The sequence below is a fragment of the Orbicella franksi genome, chromosome 6 (genome assembly GCF_964199315.1).
Source record: "Orbicella franksi chromosome 6, jaOrbFran1.1, whole genome shotgun sequence".
NCBI lineage: Eukaryota > Metazoa > Cnidaria > Anthozoa > Scleractinia > Merulinidae > Orbicella > Orbicella franksi.
Window position 1 is genome coordinate 23,174,862 of NC_138150.1, and position 20,649 is coordinate 23,195,510.

Here is a 20,649-nt window from a genome sequence, read left to right on the forward strand (position 1 = left end):
GTAACCTTAGTAAGTGCAGTATGTCCAGAATGTTTAGACATCACATGTACTTTCCCTGGCATTAGCCCAATTATTGAATCCTCTCTAATGGCCACTTTCTTGCCCCTGTCCAGTATAGTCTAGTATAGTCATGGGTCTAGTTGTTCACAAGATGGTTAAATCCTAACCTCAGGTTGAATTAACTTAACCTCTAGTTAAAATAATAATATATCCTTGGGTTAGTTCTGTGAATCGAAGGTTAGTTACAGTGCATTTACTGGAACCGGGGCCACCGAGACAATGAAAACCAATCAGATGGCAGAACTGAAACAATAGATTCAACATTTTCAAATCCAGCCAAGCAATTATGTCCTGTCTTCGAATTAAATCTCTGAGTAGGGAACGTTCCTGTGGCACCGTCTTTTGTTTTTGCTTGAGTAATTTTATACGCTGAGGCTTTCAGATAGTACAACGTAAAAAAAGTTCACTTGAATTTTGGATGAAGTTGTTATTTCAATATGCTGAAAACCCATAAAGGGAGCTCAAATTCCGAAATGTACAGCTGCCAAGACAGTGAACGCAATAGTTTTTCCGAGAACTGCGTGGTGGATTTCATGGTCTGACCCTGGCCCTTACTTACATATTCACCAGAATGAAATCTGGCAAAAAAAGAGTACTTGCTGAAACATGTGCGCATGCTTGATGCCTTGTAAACACGGAAACAAGCTACTGTTAGACTATTATTCTACATATTATTGTGAAATAGCAAGATTTTCATCTCGAGAATCATGTTCTTGTTTTTAGCTGTGTAAATGCTATCTTTCACCTGATGGAGTGTGGCCATCATAAGAGTAAACACTCAAATGTTCTGTTTTCTGCCAAAATGTGGTCATCATGCAATCTGGGCACCATGGGAAGTGAAATATTATGCCACTGCATTTGGATTTATCTCTCATCTTCCAGGTTTTCAAGTTGAACTAAAGTAGCAGGAGGAAATCTTGAGGTACGTGGAGTACATCTGGTCACAATAAAGGCGGCCTTATGGGGGAAAAGTCCCAAAGTGGGTTACCCGCTCCTGCTCATGAGAGATGGGGTCTTCACAGGGCCTTGCAAATTTTCAAAATCTATGTGCATTGAGGTGCATTCAGCTGCATTTCTAGCACACAAAAGTGATTTTGTTGGAGACCATTATACACTTTAAAGACTCTTTTCATAAATGACTGCCGATTAAAAATTCATTTGTAGGTTTAAAATTTTTACTTTCAGACAAGTCTAATTGAGCGAGGCTAATTTAAATGCATAAAAAAGACAGAATAATTTTTAGATTGGCAGCCACTTTTAAAAAGGGTCTATTAACAAGAGTGTACTGAAAACTTTCTGATTGCAAGATAAGTCTCTTTGGAAGTTCATGTATAATTAAGATGCAACATACTTGCTTTTCATTCCTTTAGTATTTAATTGTCACATTGCAGCATCATTCTGGCTTGCAATTCTATTTAACTGAACTGCAATAAAATGAATCAACTATAATTTCATTATTATTTCCACAAGTTGAGTTAAAAAAATTCAAACTCAATATCATTTCCAACAGTGGCAATAAACGACAGCCTCTACCTCATCATGCTTCATTGTACATTGCGCTGACAAATTTGATTCATGTACGCACAACCCAAGGCTTATGTTCTGCAGCAAAATGTTTCTCTTGCTATACCTAAAATTTGAGGTAAAGCCTGGTTCTCATATGCTGCCGACATACCTGGGACATTACAGCATATGTGAACATTTATCACCGAATCATAATCTGTCCCTGAGGCATTGACCGCCAGCTTGCCCGGGGTTTTCAGGGAGTTCAGACACTTGTATCAGAAAAAGTCCTTCACTGGAGTTAATACATAAGTGATATAAACTTCACCCTGAACTTTTATAAAAAGTAAACATAACAAAAATTAGTTTCATCGCTGAGGTTACATAACGTCTGCAACATTTTAACAATCTTTTTTCTTTTCGAAAGTAACTACATGAAAGATTTTAAAACCATTCTTGTCATACAGCTAGATATCCAATAGAAACACTTTGGTAAAGAAAAATTTCCAGTAAACAAGAACATTTTCGAAATAATGGCAGCAAAACATTGTTCTGGACATTACTTTGTGGATGTTACCCTTCTTGAAGTTAAGTAAAAACATTTTGAAATGGTTCTTAAAAGTTCAACCATTGCACCACATGACCATATGTCCTTCTAGATTTTTTCTAGTTTCACCTAACAAACATTTTGACAAAAACAGCAGCTTTCAAGTGGGTTGTAAACTAATCTGAAATTTCAACAATAGAAGAGGTTCTGCCATTCTGAGGAACATAGACATTTCTAACAGTTCTTAAACCCTTTTATGCATCATGCCTGCCAATAAAATTATTAAACCAGTGCAACAATTTGGTTATCAATGGCACACTCTGTTTGCTGGGCAGACAATTAACAAACACAACAATATGGGGAAAATTTTGGCTTTGTTAAAACAAAGCCACTTTAATTTAAACCTTAAAATATAAAGTTACAATCAAAGTTCCATCTGCCTCGCAAAGGTGAGGGCAGGAAATCGCAATCACCATCTAAAACCAAGTTCAAGCTCATCAAGATAAGAGCAAATTCAAAACAAATAATTGAAATGAAAAGATCTAAAGTATAATTTGAACTGCTTTCTTACAACAATATCAAAAACGTCCCAGAATAAGGGAATTCAAAAAAAAACAAAACTGCCTCACTAAAACCTAGGAGGCAAGTTGGGGTGGAGGTGGGAAAACTCAGCAAACTAACTCTATGCCTCCACTAAAATCAATCTGAATTCCAACTGTTTGTTTATGACAGCACATACACCATGTACGCGACACCGAATCAAACTAAGGCCTTGACCCAATCCCCTAATGGTTAAGTTGAATCTAGCGAATAATATTTAAGAGCAGCTTCGCCTAAATATCAACTAGACTTGGAAATAGCGAAAAAATCGAATTTCTTCAAACTCGCCCAGACTGAAGCCCTACGGGCACTAGTTACAAAAATATCGTTTTAAGTTCGATAAATCAAAAATTATTTTTTTCCGCAATTTTTTCGTTTCGATGCCCCAAATCGGCCAAAATCCATCAAAAATGAGCGGCATATTCAGAGGCTCGTAAACTCAAAAGCAAAAATCTTCATTACAAACTGATTGCACGTCGTATTTGTACTTCCTTTCTTGTCTATTTAGAGCTAAATAGATCGTGATTTGATTAGAACTTAAATATTTGACGAATTTTTTAAGTTAACGACCCAAGACAGCTTTACAAGAGGTCTACATTTAGCCTATTTTCAAATGCTAAAAAGGCGTTCTGGTACACGGCTTTTCCCGAAATGACTAGTTTGGTCTGAAAGAGCATTGTTTCTTCTTCAAATTACTGAAATAAAATTTTTGGGTAAATAAAATCGTGAGCGCTGAGATAGCGAACCAAATGCAGCACTTCGTCCTGAAAACGTGACCTTTGACCCAAGCGTAACGAAACCAATTACTGCAAGAAAACCCGGAAGAAAAGCAAACGTTCCGTTATTTTGAAACAATTTCTAGTGATATCTCTCCGAAACCATGATTGCAAGAAACTATTTCCAGATATGAAATCTTGCAGGGTCAAAGACGGAGCTAAAGGGCGCATTTTGACACAATAACTTTGTTTGCCGAGAATTGAATTGCAGTCAATTCCAGTGAAATTTGCAAACTTGACGTATGTTAGCCGATACTTACCTGAATATTTATATTAATAGAAGAGTCGTCTTCTTGGATTAACCTTCAAAAGAGGCTGGACCCAGATTTGGAAACCTCTAAAAGAAGAAATGTTTAATATTCCGTGACCTACCCGATGCTATAGATTCCATGCACATGCCAACCGCATGTTTGTCGTAAAACCAACTGAACTCCACTGACAGTTTCCATGGGCAACCCCAAAAATAAACAATCCCCAAAAATGTAAAGTGAAATTGGCTGTCTTCATGAACAGTTAGAAGCTAGAGTCAAGTTCCATTACCTTTTAAAAAAGCTTGATTCTACTTTGTTCACTCAGTCGTTACTGTCACGTTCGAATACTGCGTAGTATCGGTCACGCGAAAACACTGCAGACTGTGCAGACTGAGTAAGTTTCCCATACAAAGTCTTGTACGCGTTTGTCTATTGAATCAAAAGTCAAATACTGCGCTTGTGCAGCCTGTGGATAAATGACAAACTTTCAGATATATTTAACACTATTTTGTAACTAGACCCAAAAGAAGGAGTCACAATGAAAAGCCCAAACAAGTGTCTGCAGTCTGCACGGTCTCCACTGTTTTGGCGTGACCGATTCGCGGCTTTCGAACGTGAGAGTAGTGAACAAAGTCGACGCAAACAAATAAAATCAAGCACTTTTTAAAGGCATTAGAACTTGACTCTAGCTTCTAACTGTTCATGAAGACAGCCAATTTCACTTTACATTTTTGGGGATTGTTTATTTTTGGGGTTGCCCATGGAAACTGTCAGTGGAGTTCAGTTGGTTTTACGACAAACATGCGGTTGGCATGTGCATGGAATCTATAGCATCGGGTAGGTCACGGAATATTAAACATTTCTTCTTTTAGAGGTTTCCAAATCTGGGTCCAGCCTCTTTTGAAGGTTAATCCAAGAAGACGACTCTTCTATTAATATAAATATTCAGGTAAGTATCGGCTAACATACGTCAAGTTTGCAAATTTCACTGGAATTGACTGCAATTCAATTCTCGGCAAACAAAGTTATTGTGTCAAAATGCGCCCTTTAGCTCCGTCTTTGACCCTGCAAGATTTCATATCTGGAAATAGTTTCTTGCAATCATGGTTTCGGAGAGATATCACTAGAAATTGTTTCAAAATAACGGAACGTTTGCTTTTCTTCCGGGTTTTCTTGCAGTAATTGGTTTCGTTACGCTTGGGTCAAAGGTCACGTTTTCAGGACGAAGTGCTGCATTTGGTTCGCTATCTCAGCGCTCACGATTTTATTTACCCAAAAATTTTATTTCAGTAATTTGAAGAAGAAACAATGCTCTTTCAGACCAAACTAGTCATTTCGGGAAAAGCCGTGTACCAGAACGCCTTTTTAGCATTTGAAAATAGGCTAAATGTAGACCTCTTGTAAAGCTGTCTTGGGTCGTTAACTTAAAAAATTCGTCAAATATTTAAGTTCTAATCAAATCACGATCTATTTAGCTCTAAATAGACAAGAAAGGAAGTACAAATACGACGTGCAATCAGTTTGTAATGAAGATTTTTGCTTTTGAGTTTACGAGCCTCTGAATATGCCGCTCATTTTTGATGGATTTTGGCCGATTTGGGGCATCGAAACGAAAAAATTGCAGAAAAAAATAATTTTTGATTTATCGAACTTAAAACGATATTTTTGTAACTAGTGCCCGTAGGGCTTCAGTCTGGGCGAGTTTGAAGAAATTCGATTTTTTCGCTATTTCCAAGTCTAGTTGATATTTAGGCGAAGCTGCTCTTAAGACTGCCAAGTTCGCCAAGCTCTGGGTAAGAATAAAATAGGCAGGGCAATGCATGAAATCTTTTATTCGTAAAAATAAATTCCTTTATGCATTATGCCTGCCAATAAAATTATTAAACCAGTGCAACAATTTGGCTATCACTGGCATGTTCTGTTTGTTGGGCACACAATTAACAAACACAACAATATGGGAAAATTTTGGCTTTGTTAAAACAAAGCCGCTTTAATTTGAACCTTAAAATATAAAGTTACAATCAAAGTTCTGTCTGCCTCAAAAAGGTGAGGGCATGAAATCGCCACAGCCCTCCCCAGGGCCACCCCACCCAAGCCATTGATAGCCACAGAGCCACAAAATGAAATGGAATCAATATCCTAACTAAAAGTCCCTAAATAACAATTATTGGAGCCAGAAATACCAACAGTTGCCCTGCTAATTGCCACTACTTCTACCTCTAGGTAGTCAAAAGCAACCAACCCTGTTGATTGCCCTTGCTTTGCTTGCAAAGAGGCCCCTCTCTACTCTCTAAAGAGGAGCATAACTTCCTGCACCAGAAAAGCCCCAAAAACAATGAGTGATAATTCAAGGGATACATAAATAATAAGCCCTGCTAATTATCCACAATCCCAAAAAGTGGAAGGACTCAAACCTTACGTCATCACCTCAGCAATTTGCCCGGCAAATTGCCTATGCAAGTTATCTAAAAACAAAATTGCTTTCTGTAATCTTAGGTACCAACACTAGAGGCCATAAAGGAGTTAATCCAAATGTATTGTTTAAAGGCATTTGACTTCCATCTTCCCATTAACCATATTTGAGCATCAGAGAGCCCTTGTTCAGCGGCCAATGAAGCTGCACCGATCCTAAAACTATGGCTTTTATACCTCCCAAATGGCAAACCAGAGTGGCGAAAAACCACACAGCGTAATGTCCGCAATGTTGGTTGTAATGTCCGCAATGTTTAAGTTCAAGTACCCTTCCAAATTGTGAATGTCATGATCAGTTCAAATGAAATCAGCCTTTTTGGGTCACACAACCACTAAACTGTATATATTTGGAACAGTTCATACAAAACCCCGATACTTCAAAGTAATTTTGAATTGCTACTAATGCACTCAATATTGTGGTTGTTTTTTTTATGTAACGTCCACGAGAGTGTTTCTTTGTGGCGGGTCTAAAACACAGGTCACAGGTCATTGTTTTACCAATATCGAAACAACCTTAAAAGCCTAAAACATTGTCTTAGTGTAGTATTTAGGCCTAAAACATTGTCTTAGTGTAGTACTTAGGCCTAAGATTAGCATTAAGAAGGAGTTAGGGTTGTTCCAGTATTGGTGAAATAATGACCCGTGACCTGTGTTTTAGACCTCCCGGTTTTTCACTCTATATATCTCTAACAGAAATCAGTCAATTAAAAAAATTGTACAGCCCAGTTAACATGTCAGTAGGCACAAACATGTTCATAAATGGAAAACTAGACAACTCCTTTTTATTCTTTGTCTGTGCTAAATTAAAGTTTCAAAATTAAGTCTGAATGTAACGTCCACGATGGCGGAATTGCCCATTTACAGATGGAATGGTTGACAATTGCGCCAATTCGATTTGCAGTTTGCACAAATTTTAGAATGTCAGTGACCCATCGTATATGTGCCAGGGACCCACTGTTACAGATCGCCGAACGTTATCAGTTGCAACCAATGACTATGTCGCGGGTAGGTCAGCGGGATGTGAGAACCAGGCTTAAGTTCCCAGTCAAAGTAGATGGCAAAATCATGTCAAGTGGCCGGTGAGTTTTGCCGGCCCCAGGCACTCATTGAAACCTTGACTGCACTAACCTGATAATGGATTTCTTCTCCTGTTTGTCTGCACCAGTCCTTTATCTTGTGCAGAGGTAACTGCTTCCACCTTCACAGTGATAATATTTCCAGTTTGGTCTGATAAAACAATAAATAAAATACACTGCAAGTCACAATAATATATTTTAACATGTGATGCACAACATTTTGATGAAGAACTACCATTTTGCTTACTTGAAGTAGTCCCCACACAATTGTTGACCATCCTACAGATTTTGCTCAAAAAATTATAAATGGCTGAAGACAGAGCAGGCACCCTTCCCTCTCCCCCCCCCCCCACCCCCACCCCCACCCCCTAACCCCAACCACCTTCCAGTCTGAATATGGTTAAAAGACCTTGTGAACAGCTTTCGAAATAATATCGCACACTGTGCATTCAGTTTTTAGTTTGCTTTCTTTTACTCAGTCATAGTCCTTAATCACATACATAAACACAACACCTTTAAACTCCCACTGGCAGGTACCACAATTTGACACTTTCCAACCTCGTGGGTTTAAGCCTTATGTTCAATTTGTAATATGTATAAGGAATAATCAAGTGAAATATGTAAAAACGAACCTGTCAATACACAACTTGAAGGAGGAGCTCTGCAAGGCCTCTGAATCAATCCATCGATCATCTGTTCAAATCTCTTGCACTCCTTCGCCCAGGTATAAATCTCTCCATACTTTTCTCTGAGAAGCATAACACTGGCATGTCTTTTTGCTGGCGTCTGCTCGAATAACTCTTGGATTTTTCTAGCCCAGTCCCCTGGCTCATCTGAATCGACTACCACTGTCATCCCACCTTCCACTTCCTTTAAAGTTTCAGCCAGCCCAGATTCACTGGAAACAAGAACTGGCACTCCAGCTGAAATTGCTTCCAGGGCAACCAGACCAAACCCTTCACTGCGCGAAGGCATAACGATCAAGTCAGCTTCCCGAAACATCTTCATTTCTTCATGATTGCGATAGCCACGGATGGTCAACTGGTTGCGCGCTATGTTTGTTTCATTGCGAAACCAATTTTTTATTTTCCTCTGTTCATCCTTTGGTGGACCAACAAAGGTCAGTTTAAACTTCCTGTCAAGAGAGGCCACTGCCTTTCCAATAATATCATATCCTTTGACGGCAAAGTCCTCAAAACTTCCGCGACCAATCATGAAGATACTGCAGAAATCTTCCAACCCCGCTGATTGATCGTTGGCCAGTGGTGTTGCCGGAGTTAAGAAGTTTTTGAAAATTCCAGGAGTGATGACTTCTACTTTGATATCAGGAAGACTTCTTCTGTATTTCCTTTGTAGTCGAGAGCCCACAGCAACAACCAGATTAGCTGCTGCGCAAAGCTCTAATTCTCGCTTGTTCTTCTCTTCCTCGTCTGCAATTGCATCAAATGAGGAGTCGACTTCTAATTTGTGCTTTCCCAGTTCTTCATGAACGAAATATATCCACTTACATTTTGTCGTAAGCGAAATAAAAGAGGCAGCGTTGCCAAACTTTCCACCGTGGCCCACAACAACATCCGGAGTTGGAAGCTCTTGCGGTGGCATTCTCAACCACTCCATCGGATCATTACATCCTGGAAGAGGTCGTGCAGTGATCAAATTCACTCCTTGTTTTCTGGCATCCTCTCTGTCTTCCTCGCTACTCTTGCAGACGTAGCAGTGAACCTTGATCTTCTCGCTTGATTCTTTAGCCAGATTCACAGCAAACTCCCTGTTGAAAGTGGACAGACCTCCCTTGGAGGATCCCCACTCGCTGCAGACGAACATAACATCGATACGCTGAGAAACATCGTCACAAACATGAACCTCCACGTAATCAGATGGCTCTGATTTTAGCCGTGAATCAGTCGCATCCTTGCTAACGAGGCGATATTCTTTGCTTTTTCCGGAAGCGTTCACGCGGACTGAACCTACAGTTCCCATTAGAAAAGTTCATAGCACAGAATAACTGAAATGATGATGATTGTCTATCGCTTTTTAAGACAACTCTTGCGGCAAAGACACAGAACCACAGAAACATTACTTCCCCTTACTAATCACCCGTTGTTATAACAACCAGCCACTCCCGCTTCCATATTCGGCAAAGGATTCGGCACACGATAGGACCCAGTTCACAAGAAACACCTCATGATCGGACATGACATCTGGACAGAGTATTCATGTTTCATCAACACGGTCGACAGTGTTTAGTTTGGGTTTAGACAGTCCGATCATCTGGTACAAAAATAGGTCCGCACTGCGTACTTGTGTGTGCGTAGCGTCCTTTTTGCTTTTTTGAATTTTACGGGTCAGTTGAGGAAATTACAGGCTGCTTATTGGAAATAGACTTCTTTACCGGGATAGGGTACCGTTCCTTCCCCTTCTTTCTCACACTTTTTTGCCACCCGATCCCTACCACTTCTCCTTAAGTGTGTTTAGTCTGCTCTCGAGAGCCCGTTACCGCTGCTATTATGTCACTCTGTACCGTTGTCGCAGTGTTACGCCTTTTTTTGACGAGCAACATGTTCAGTTGTCAAAGACCTTTAGAGGAAGGGCGCGTTCAGTTTTACATCAATGAAGGTCTTTGATTTATTATATGCGAAACAAAAATATCGTGGTACATAAAATCCCTGGGTCCCGATTTTATCCGAGTAGTCCTAAAAAATAGCATGGAGTCACTATTAATGTTCTATTTCTGGTTCTATAAACTAGGAGACGTTTTGAAGGAAGGGTGAACCCTCAATGCTTATTTATTACCTGTTTTAGCCACGAGAACGTGAGATAAAAGAGACGGGATTTTCATCGATTAAATTTGCAGGAGAAAGGCCGAGTCTTACAAAGAAAGATATGCATTTGACCTGGAAATTATCAGATGATAGTTTTGTGTTTTGATCGTCCCAATAGGTTTTTGAGTGAGACGTTGTTGATGTTGTTAGCTGTCTCTGTTTTCCTCTTTGTGTTGCACTGAAGTTGATAAGATCTTGTAAAGAAAACCGGATGCTGAAAACACGAACCTGTGAGACATGGATTGACCCTGCACTTAACCTTGTCAACTCTATTGAACACTTATCAAAGGCAATCGTTTCAAACACAATGACATTTGTGCCATCACAAATGGAGTAATTTGAGAAATCTTAATTATAAAAACTTAAATAATCCCTCCACAATATTTGTTTTGATATCCAATGTGTTGTGGCAAGTGTTTTACCTCGAATTTATTCTGGAAGACACTCGCAAGTAATTTTAGATAGTGTTTTCGTTTAGAGCGTTTACGTCTAGTTGGGGTGCGTGTCCATTTCGTGCATGCTCTAATTCGCAGAAAATGACGGTCGGATCAATGACAATAAAAAATTGTAGGGTTTAGATTTCCCTCCACATCATTCGTTTGCCTTATAAGTATTGGAATATAGACATTCTAGCACATCATTTCTGTCAACCAAAGCATCACTTCATTCCAAATTTGTATTGTGTAACAACTTGTCTCAATTTTGGCATGAGAATTAACGTCTTGGCTCTAAGAATTGTAGCAAATTTTTCACAATACGACATCGTTGTCCGTGATTGGCGCCACGCGCATCGTATTCCACAACTGACCTTAAAACGCGATAAGGCATCCTTTGCATTCACGAAATGGTTATGAAAGCCGATCCTTGACCTGGACATGAGGGAATTTGGCTTATTGATTTGTGTGTTTGCGTGAGATTTTGGTTATGTCATCCTGTATCCTTTGTCTTTTTTGTTTTTCTATTCTAGCATAGTTTCGGTTTCACGCTTCTTTGTTTAATATTTATGTAAATTTAGGTTTATTACGTTCGTGTATAGAAAGATTTTTGCTCTCTCTATTCGGGGTTCGGTCAATAAAATGTTTCTTGTGAACATGACCGGTATTGTTCAACCGAGATTCGCATACTAACCTTTGATCTTGAAAAAGCAACAACAGGGTGACTGTTAACACTGTTCAAGTGTATTTCTAACAATGCAAGTACAATGCAAGTGCAAGGCAAACTTTTTCAGTTTCTAAGAGTTTCTAACAATCTCTGAAGCTCTCTGACAATCCCCAACAATATATCTCACTCTGAAGTGCTGCCTACATCAATCAGTTCAAGCCGATATAAATGTTAGCTAGCGAGATATTGGCTTGCGAAAGAACAACGACTCCTTTCGCTGTATAGGGCAACCCGCGCCGAACATTCAGGCCGATAAATTTTACCCTGCGAAAGCGTACCAGCCCCTGTGCAACCCGCACTAGCCACAAGCCGAGTCTTGATATGATGGCTTGTGTGAGCAAAACAACTCCCGATATGGACACCTGAAGGAATGATGAAAGAAAGCTATCAATAAACAATACAACCGCAATCAACATTTTCAAATCCTACACGAAATTAGGAAGCTGGATTTTCGATAAATGAAAACAGACATGCAATTAAGCATAAGATTAAATACGAAATTACGAAGGATACGAAGATAGATTTTCGATACATGCAAACAGGCAACGTACCGCATCTCAAAACAAGCTGTAAAAGAAAAAAAACACCTGACCTTGGCAACTGAAGGTTGGAAAAATTGATTGATCCGACCGTCATTTTCTGCGAATTAGAGCATTCATGAAATGGATACGCACCCCAACTAAACGGAAACACTATCTAAAATTACTTGCGAATAACTTCGAGGTAAAACACTTGCCACAACGCATTGGATTTCAAAACAAAGGGATTATTAAAGTTTAAGATCAGAATACTACTCCAAATTACTAAACTACTATTTTCTAATTAAAATTTCTCAAATTACTCCAATTTTGATGGCACAAATGCCCGCACAAATGCCATTAGAATACAAATGAATATATGAAAGTTCATATATTTGAGACATGATTGATCATTGCAGTTAGACACACAACTTAAGCAGTTGTGAATTTAAAGCCTAAAAAAATTTCAGGCCTGAACTGGATTAAGTTGTGTGTCTAACTGCGATGATCAATCATGTCTTCATGGATCCTTCATGCAAATGTCATTGTGTTTTAAAATGAGGTTGAAAAGTTTGCCTTTGAAAAGTGTTTAATAGAGTTGACAAGGATAAGTGCTTTAATAAGGTCGAAATGGTCAATTGATGTCTCACAGGTTCGTGTTTTCAGCATCCGGTTTTCTTTACAAGATCTTATCAACTTCAGTGCAACACAAAGAGGAAAACAGAAGCAGCACTCTCTCCTCCGCAGAGGCCTCTTTCGTGCTGCTTTAACCGAAGGCTTCTTGACCGTAGGCTGAATATTGTTTTAAAAATTTCCCACCTAACAACGTCAACAACGTCAACAACGTCTCACTCAAAAACCCATCGTGACAATCAAAACACAAAACTATAACAATATCAAACGATAACTTCCAGGTCAAATGCATACCGGTATCTTTCTTTGTAAGACTCGGCCTTTCTCCTGCAAATTCAATCAATGAATGTCCCGTCTCTCTTATCTCACGCTCTCATGGGTAAAGCAGGTAATAAATAAGCATTGTGGGTTCAGCCTTCCTTTAAAACGTCTCCTAATTTAAAGCACATTAATGGTTGCTGCATGCCTGTTTATAGAACTACTCGGATAAAATCGGGACCCAGGGATTTTATGTAGTACGATATTTTTATACCTTCATTGATGTAAAAAAGGCTCCCTTCCTTTAAAGGTCTTTCACAACTGAACATATTTCTCGTCAAAAAAGGCGTAACACTACGACAACGGTACAGAGTAACGTAATAGCGGAGCTAACGGGCTCTCGTCAGCAGACTAAACACACTAAAGGGGAAGGGGTAGGAATCGGGTTGTATAAAAACGCGAGCAAGAAGGGGAAGGAACAGCACTCTATCCCAATAAAGAAGCCTGTTTCCAATAAGCAGTCCAGTTTAATTTCCTCAACCCTTAAAATTCAAAAGCAAAAAAGGACGCTAGCACACATAAGTACGCAGTGCGGACCTGTTTTTTAAAAAATGTCCAAAGACGAGCTCGATCGTATGGCCAAGGGCAAATTGTTCCATTAAAAATAGACCCGAGCGAGACAAGACGCAGTCACCAAGTGAAGTGCATTTCGCTCTTGGCAACGAATAGAAGGGCTTGATCACAGGAATGAAGTGAAAATCTCAGAATAGGCTTGTGACAGAGGAAGCTAGAGGAGATCCTTTATGTAGGCGAAAAGAAGCAGCCTAAAGTGAACTCTTAGCGTTACTAAGAGCCAGTGGAGGTTAACAAGAGCAGGAGTGATGTGATCGAATTTAGGAATCAGATATACACTCTAGCAACGGCATTCAGAATCTTATGAGGACGATCAAGTTGGTATTTTGGAAGACCGAAGAGAAGTGAATTAAAAGTGTATATGTAGAATTGTATGGGAAAGTCGCCGATCGTAAAAAAAATTGTGTAAATATCTATCTAATTTGAAATAAAGTTTTCCTACGCCAAGTGTGTCACGTACTTGCCTCTTGTGCTGATTTTGAAGCCATTCTGACGCCGTTTAGGGAAGTTATTCGAAACCGTTGTCTCTCCCTCTAAAAGAAGGGGAGGTCCCGGGTTCAAACCCCGCCTGGACCAACACTCAGCCTCTTTAGATAATTGAGGAGAAAGTGCTGCCTTTGCATAAATGACATCTGCAAATGGTTAGACTTTCTAGTCTTCTCGGATAAGGACGATAAACCGTAGGCCCCGTCTCACAACTGTTCATTATTAATTCTGTGGGACGTAAAAGAACCCACACACTGATTGAAAAGAGTAGGGGATGTAGTTCCCGGTGTGGTGGTCTATCTCTCACCTGATGGTTAAATGCTCGGAGATATTAGCTGCATAAGCTACTCTGAAATCCGAGGGTAAATAAAGTAATGTGTGTACGTATGTATGTGGCCTCTTCAAGCGATGACTTAGACAATTTTAAAATAAAAATACTTGTGAGCAGCGCGCAGAAACAACTAAAACTCTTGTACAACTGAGTTTATTAATCGACCGGTTTCGTCTGCTAGTGAGACTTCGTTAGGATTAAACTACAAGGTACAAAGATGGAACTTATTTTATACTAAATCTTTGTAGTACAAAGTTCGCTACTATAGGGTGTAAACAACAAAACACCCACAAGAAATACGTGCAGGATATGACTAAAATCCTACGCTAGAAAATGTGCAATGTAAGCGGGGCTCACGGATTGAACGTTAAATTAATTATCCTTGAATCTCAACAAAAATGCTGACATCAGCATTTTTCTGAAAAAAAGAAGGAAAGGATATTTCTTCACAGATTTCCTTAGAATTCGCCTTTACATAATTACGAAATAACATTTATAAAGATCTTAAAACTACATGGTAAATAATAACATAAAAACCATTTTGGTATGTTTTTAATGACAAAATCGTTGCAACAGCGCTTTTAGCGTCTCTTACAGCCTTCCTTTGTCCAGCTAAAATACAGTCTTTAAAATACCTTTTGCTCACAACCAGAAACTAATCACGTGTGGAATAGGCTTGCCACTTCCATTTCATAACATAAAATGTAGGGGTAAACACGCGTATTTTAAAGCTGGTTATTAATATTTTTGAAAACTCTTACGGTGCCCGTTACATTTTTTCCTTTAGTCTTCCTGTCACCTCCCCTGTAAGTAAAACAATTGCGTATCGCGCACTACGTCATCTGCAGGTACATGTTTGCAGTTGAATTTCAGTGTAATTTTCGACAGATTACAGCTAGTCTTTCAGTTGGAAGACGTTAACAGTTAGTGGTTAGCGATATGATGCTATTCGTACAGGTTCATTAAACTTGATTTGGTCACAGTAGGAAACTTTTGCTTTCACTTTAGTCGTGTACTTGGTAGCGTAGTTGATTGCGTCGAATGTCAACCCCAGCGCGCGTGTGGCACTTACTATGCCTTACGTGATGCGCAGAACGTGTGCGCACTGACAAAAGTAGGCGCCGTCCTTAAGATCGGTTTGCGCCAGAACCATGTTAATCGCAGTCAGAAAACAAACTTAGTTTGATCATTTTCTCTTGGACTTCACTATGATTAGTTTACCTTTGCAAATACGTAAATAAGTACTTACATTTTGTTCGGAACAATGTTAATTTGGAAATTTAAGACAGATTGATAAAGAATTTTTTGAACGAAAAGACAACTAAAGAGATCTTTTACAAACGAAGCAGACTAATCCCGTTAGTTAGCGATACATGTCCAGTGTAGTAGAGATATGTATATCAGGTTAACAAAACTTCGGAATATTCTTCTAAGTTCTAGAAGTACTTGTCATTTTACACTTGATCAAGTTTCATTTTTTTTGACAAAATATCTCGTAGAGAATGCTGAAAATAGCTTTCCAAGTCTCTAGATTTCAAAATTCTTTGGGGGAGCATGCCCCCACACCACCCACAGGCTCGCTCCCTTGCGCTCCCCCAACAACCCCCCCTCCCCCATTAAAAAAACCCTAGCTACGGCCTTGTTCAGAATTTTTGTTGACAACCTTTATGGCACAACTCCATTTTGTCCAAACAATTTTCCCACCATCGAATGTCCAAGGTATCTCATTTAACAGAGACCTTGCACACTTTTGGAAGTCTAGAAGACGAGGCCCAAGAAGAAAGATCACGTAGTAACCTTTTTCTTTCTTTATTTTTGCACAGGTTAAGAAAGCAAAGGTGAACAAGCAGTATTACTGAATTTACGTGTAGGATCGGCGAGGAAAACAGAGCAACTACGCCTGGTCTAAAATGATTCACAATGTATTAAGTTACTTACAACGTATAACAAATGTGTTTTAATAAACCGTGTAAACCAAATTCTATGCAGCTTTCTGAGAATTGCAAAACTGGAGGTTTTGATCAGCAAGCGACTGGAATGGCGCTCCGTCTAGTGACCTACCATATTTCACTACAAAGTTTCTACTTTGGTTTCTGCCATCGATGATTGCCTAGCTCCATAGTACAGGTTTTTTTGACAAGAACCAAGAACTTAATCCAGGACAGGTCAAGCTTCCTGTCAAGTGCTATTTTACACCAATCCATTACTTAGGCCTCATGGGTGATGTAAATAACTGGCTGTTTTTTTAGAACAACGGAGAAACGTTATTTAAAAGCAATGTTAGTTGGGGTTGACCTTGTGATGATAGAGATTAGACAATAGTTCACATAATAACAGAATCATGTACATTTGAAAAATAGAAGATTTGAATCATAATCAAGTCAACTATAGCCTTGCTTCTGTTCGAAGCCTTGATCATGAGGCAAGGAACCGTGAAATGGGCTACTCTGCTAGTACTAATCCAAATGTCGCAATCGTACTGGTTCATCCTTTGCACACTATCAGCCATTATAGTTCATCACTAAATTTTCTCCTATTCTTATTGGTTTAAATCGATCACGTGACGCGACAGTGCTCATTCGCAGAGAGACACTATCAGCCCATAGCGCCCGTCCGAGGAAAGTACCCGGATGGATAGAACTCGTCCGTGAAAATATTTCTCTATAGAAAATAAACAAGTGAAATTGTATTAAGAGAGTTTTTGTTTGTTTTCTTTCACATATTTTACATTTGGTTTTCACGGCTTTCATGTAAAAAAGTTGAAAATAATTCCACATTATTTTTGAACTGGCGCGCGAAAGAAAATTTAGTGGTGAAAAATAAAGACAATAGAGTGTTTATGTCTCGGAACTATCGGTCTGATAGTTACCCCTAGGAAATTTGACGTTCTTAAAACTAGCATATTTGCTAATATTTGTTTTAAGAACCTCAAATTTCCGCGGGGCAACTCTGAACTATCAGCCGATAGTTCCTCTAACTATGCTCCACAGAAACACTCTATTGTTTAAATAGTGTAGTGCCTTGAGGTGTCAACAAAATGGCGACATTCCTTTTTTGTTCAAAGTTTCCAAAAAAAGATTTACAATAAATAAAATTACAGAATAATCAAATGAAAAAAAGATATTCGCTGTTGTGAGACATTTTTGTTGAATGAACTGAGTACACTGCTAGCTGCAATTCAGTTTGCAGGATATTTCGCTAAAATAGGTTTAGAAAGTAGAAGAAAAAAAATTAATACGGGACAATGATCACTTGAGATCAATTTAGCTAGAATTCTAGGAAAGCAATAGATTACTCACTCTATGTTTTATTAAACTTAAATTCATTACATACAACATTGCTTGAGTTGAGGTACGTTAATAACTATACATAACTTATGATCACTACTTACTTGAACTAACATTGCACCCCGGGGTTACACCCCTTACATTACTTTTATTACATTACATAATGGTGAAACTTACAAGACAATACATTAGTGTCACTACACTGATACTGACATGACTTGTATTGTCTCTTGTTTTGCTTGAACTAAGCCGAACAATGGCATATACAACACACAAAACAGTTAACAGACTTGCGCGTAAACAGCTACATTTGAATCTTGGTGCCAGAACGACTAAAAGAAACAAGAGGAATGCAGGAATAAAGCTATACATCGAGCTCGAGAAACATAAGCTCGATCAGATAGCTGCAAGAAACATAAGAATGTCTCTAAACAAACGTATAGCTTCACTACTTAAATGAACTAAGACTGCACCCCGGAGTTAGTCGAGTTACACTCTTACATTACGTTTGTTACAATACATATTGGTGAAACGTATAAGATGATAAATTACTGCGGCTACACTGCAACTGTCATTTTATGACATATACAGTAAGAACCTAGTGGTTTAAGAACCTGCTGGCAGAAATTTGCCATTTTAAGACCAAAAAATATAAGAACCTGTTAAGTCAAGCAAGATCCAGCAGGTTCTTATAGGTGGGTTACAGTTAAATTATGGGAGGCCTCATGGTTAGTGCGCTCGTCTCCGGATCGAGCGGTCCGGGTTCGAGCCCTGGCCGGGGACATTGTGTTGTGTTCTTGGGCAAGACACTTTACTCTCACAGTGCCTCTCTCCACCCAGGTGTATGAATGGGTACCGGCGAACTTAATGCTGGGGGTAACCCTGCGATGGACTAGCATCCCATCCAGGGGGGAGTAGAAATACTCCTAGTTGCTTCATGCTTCAGAAACCGGGATAAGCTCCGGCCTGATGGGCCACATGGCTCGTATGCAGACTTTACCTCACCTTACAGTTAAATTATGATAAATACTTAAACCCAAGAGTGCGACTTTGAGATTGCAAAATTTACATTACAAGAAAATACATAATACAGTTGTGAATAAATACAGCTGTATATTCAAGGACCAAACGGTTTGAAACCTAAGTTCATTTATTTTACTGGTAATCAACTCATATATCTTCTTCATAGAAATTAAGAACCTACTTAGCTTAAATTGCCAATAACTAACCCAAAATACAAGAACCTATTTTGCTAGATTTCAAAAAATGTAAGTTCTTACAAGCGGGTTTTTACTGTATTCCATTTGCATCAAAATGTTTCTTTACAACTTTGTTAAAACGAAAAAAACGTCGCCATTTCGTGGACGACCTCCGACCACTGCACGCCAATGGCTGATAGTATACGAGCAGCTCAGCCAATCAGATTGTAATGAGGCCTTCGGCCTCATTGCAATCTGAATTCAGTTAGAATTTTACTAAAACAATTATATTATGAGCTCGACATTTCTATGAGGTGATAGTTGATGAGGCCGAAGGCTGAATCAACTATCACCTCATAGAAATCTCGAGCTCATAATCTAATTGTTAAATAGAAACACTCGTGAAAGTTTGGGAGAACTCGAAAAAGCTGTGCAAACATTCGCCTACGGCTCATGTTCCCCGACATAGCATTTCTCGTTCTCCCAAACTTCCAGTCGTGTTTCTGTAACTCGATAGAAACACAGTGCATGTTTCCTATTTCTTAAATACTATCAGCTTATAAATACATGCACAGTGCCATAATAATGTGTTAAATTATGCTAATAAAATACGAGCTTAATTAGCGTACTTTAAAGCGTGGTATGAGAGCAACCTTCACTACTGCTGTCAAAGTCTTCGCCAACAACTTTAAGTTCGCTCATTATTTCACGTTAACACTTTCACCTGTTTTACAAACATAAAAATCAGTCTGCTATAACATCAGTTAAAATACAAAAACTTTGTTTAAAAAATACAAATAGACTAAAACTCTGGTGAAAAAAGGATTATACTAAATTAAACTTCGTTTAAAAAAATAGAAATCCACCGAAAAATCTACGAAAACACTGTTAAGGCATACGTATCTCAGTATCTCAGTTTTAAATTAAAAGTCGTCGAAATTAGTAATTTCATATTTATCCATCCTAAGAGGTAAAATGAAGATTATAAAGCACCGCACTGTCATGGATTTAAGGATTACTAGCTAGCCTACCTTTCACACGAATTGGTTTTTTTTTTTTTTTTTCATGGTCTTATTTTTCCTAACATATCAAGCTCTAGCTGTTTCTAGATTTTAAACTTGACCTACATATACCCTTAAGTATTTTAGGCTGGAAAAATTCATCGATGCTATCATGTATTAGGATACACTTGCGCTCATATAACAAGCTGAAAAGAAGAGAATTAAGGGGGTGAGTACAACCACCACTGTCTGGCCTTGCTGCTCAGTCGGCAGAATAATGTCAAGGAATTTTAATTTGCTTGAAGTGGTATTCATTTCCTATTTAGAGCTAACGCTTAAAAGGAAATACCTGGACGTATTTTCCAGCACCTTAAATCACTCCTCTAACTTTCTGTGATATACAATCCGCTATATCCGTCCGCCATGTATGGTAAAAATGCGTTTCCTAACAATAAAAAAAGTCACCTCGCTCAATCTTGCAGAATAAGCCGTAGAATTCCGAAAGTAACGGCCCTCGTTACTTTCGGATTTAGCAGGCAAAAGGGGCCGCTAGTTTCGGGTAGCCGTTATTTTCGGATGGTTAAAAATAGTTTCTACGGTTGTAGTCTTTCAGACAAAGTGGACGCATACACGAATTAAGTTAACAATTCCGTTTATATACAAATATGTTACTAAGGCCCAGTTCGGACGCCGAACTTTTCATGAGCCGAACCTAATACGTTGAATTAAGTACATGAGAAGTTCGGCGTCTGAATCAGTTAACAACAGCTATTTGAATTTAGAACGGCTCAGCCGTTCTTCCCGCCTAGCTCAGCCGGGAATTTCGGCTTTGGAACGGCTTTGATTCAGACGTCGAACTTTTCATATGCCGAACCTAATGCACAAACCTTGCCTGAAAACCGCTGATGTTTCGATGTGTTTGCTTCAAACTAAATTAAGTTCGGTGAATTAAGTTCGACGTCTGAATCAACAGGAGTACTTTTGATAATTTGCGTCGGTCCAAATTCGAATTAAGTTCGGCTCATGTAAAGTTCG

General features: G+C 38.9%; 3 protein-coding genes across 4 annotated transcripts in view; 1 reads left to right on the forward strand and 2 right to left on the reverse strand.

Moving 5' to 3' along the window:
* The window catches only part of LOC145491344 (uncharacterized), a 515,242-nt gene that overhangs the window by 182,107 nt on the left and 312,486 nt on the right, over window positions 1-20,649 (reverse strand). The gene's annotated exons all lie outside the window — the stretch shown is intronic.
* LOC145491379 (uncharacterized) overlaps window positions 1-20,649 on the forward strand; it is a 130,827-nt gene that overhangs the window by 13,656 nt on the left and 96,522 nt on the right. The window lies entirely within an intron of this gene.
* LOC145491366 (uncharacterized) lies at window positions 535-9,513 on the reverse strand. Of its 2 annotated transcripts, XM_081470547.1 has the most exons (3): window positions 7,918-9,513; window positions 7,338-7,436; window positions 535-1,017 (listed from the first exon to the last, which is right to left on the reverse strand). In XM_081470547.1, exons 1-3 carry the CDS (start codon window positions 9,263-9,265, stop codon window positions 947-949), a joined length of 1,518 nt encoding a protein of 505 aa, XP_081326673.1. In that variant the 5' UTR covers window positions 9,266-9,513; the 3' UTR covers window positions 535-946. The 2 variants fall into 2 exon arrangements, with proteins under 2 accessions (XP_081326673.1, XP_081326674.1); XM_081470548.1 differs by lacking the exon at window positions 535-1,017 and having other exon boundaries at window positions 6,143-7,436; window positions 7,918-9,511.

What these genes read in the sequence shown, in the direction of transcription:
- LOC145491366 (XM_081470547.1), bottom strand. Translation starts at nt 9,265, where the DNA reads ATGGGAACTGTAGGTTCAGTCCGCGTGAACGCTTCCGGAAAAAGCAAA. An exon ending in TTCAAGTTGTGTATTGACAG is followed by an intron (nt 7,437 to 7,917) that starts GTTCGTTTTTAC and finishes TTGTTTTATCAG; the next exon opens with ACCAAACTGGAAATATTATC. An exon ending in GAGAAGAAATCCATTATCAG is followed by an intron (nt 1,018 to 7,337) that starts GTTAGTGCAGTC and finishes TTCCCCCATAAG; the next exon opens with GCCGCCTTTATTGTGACCAG.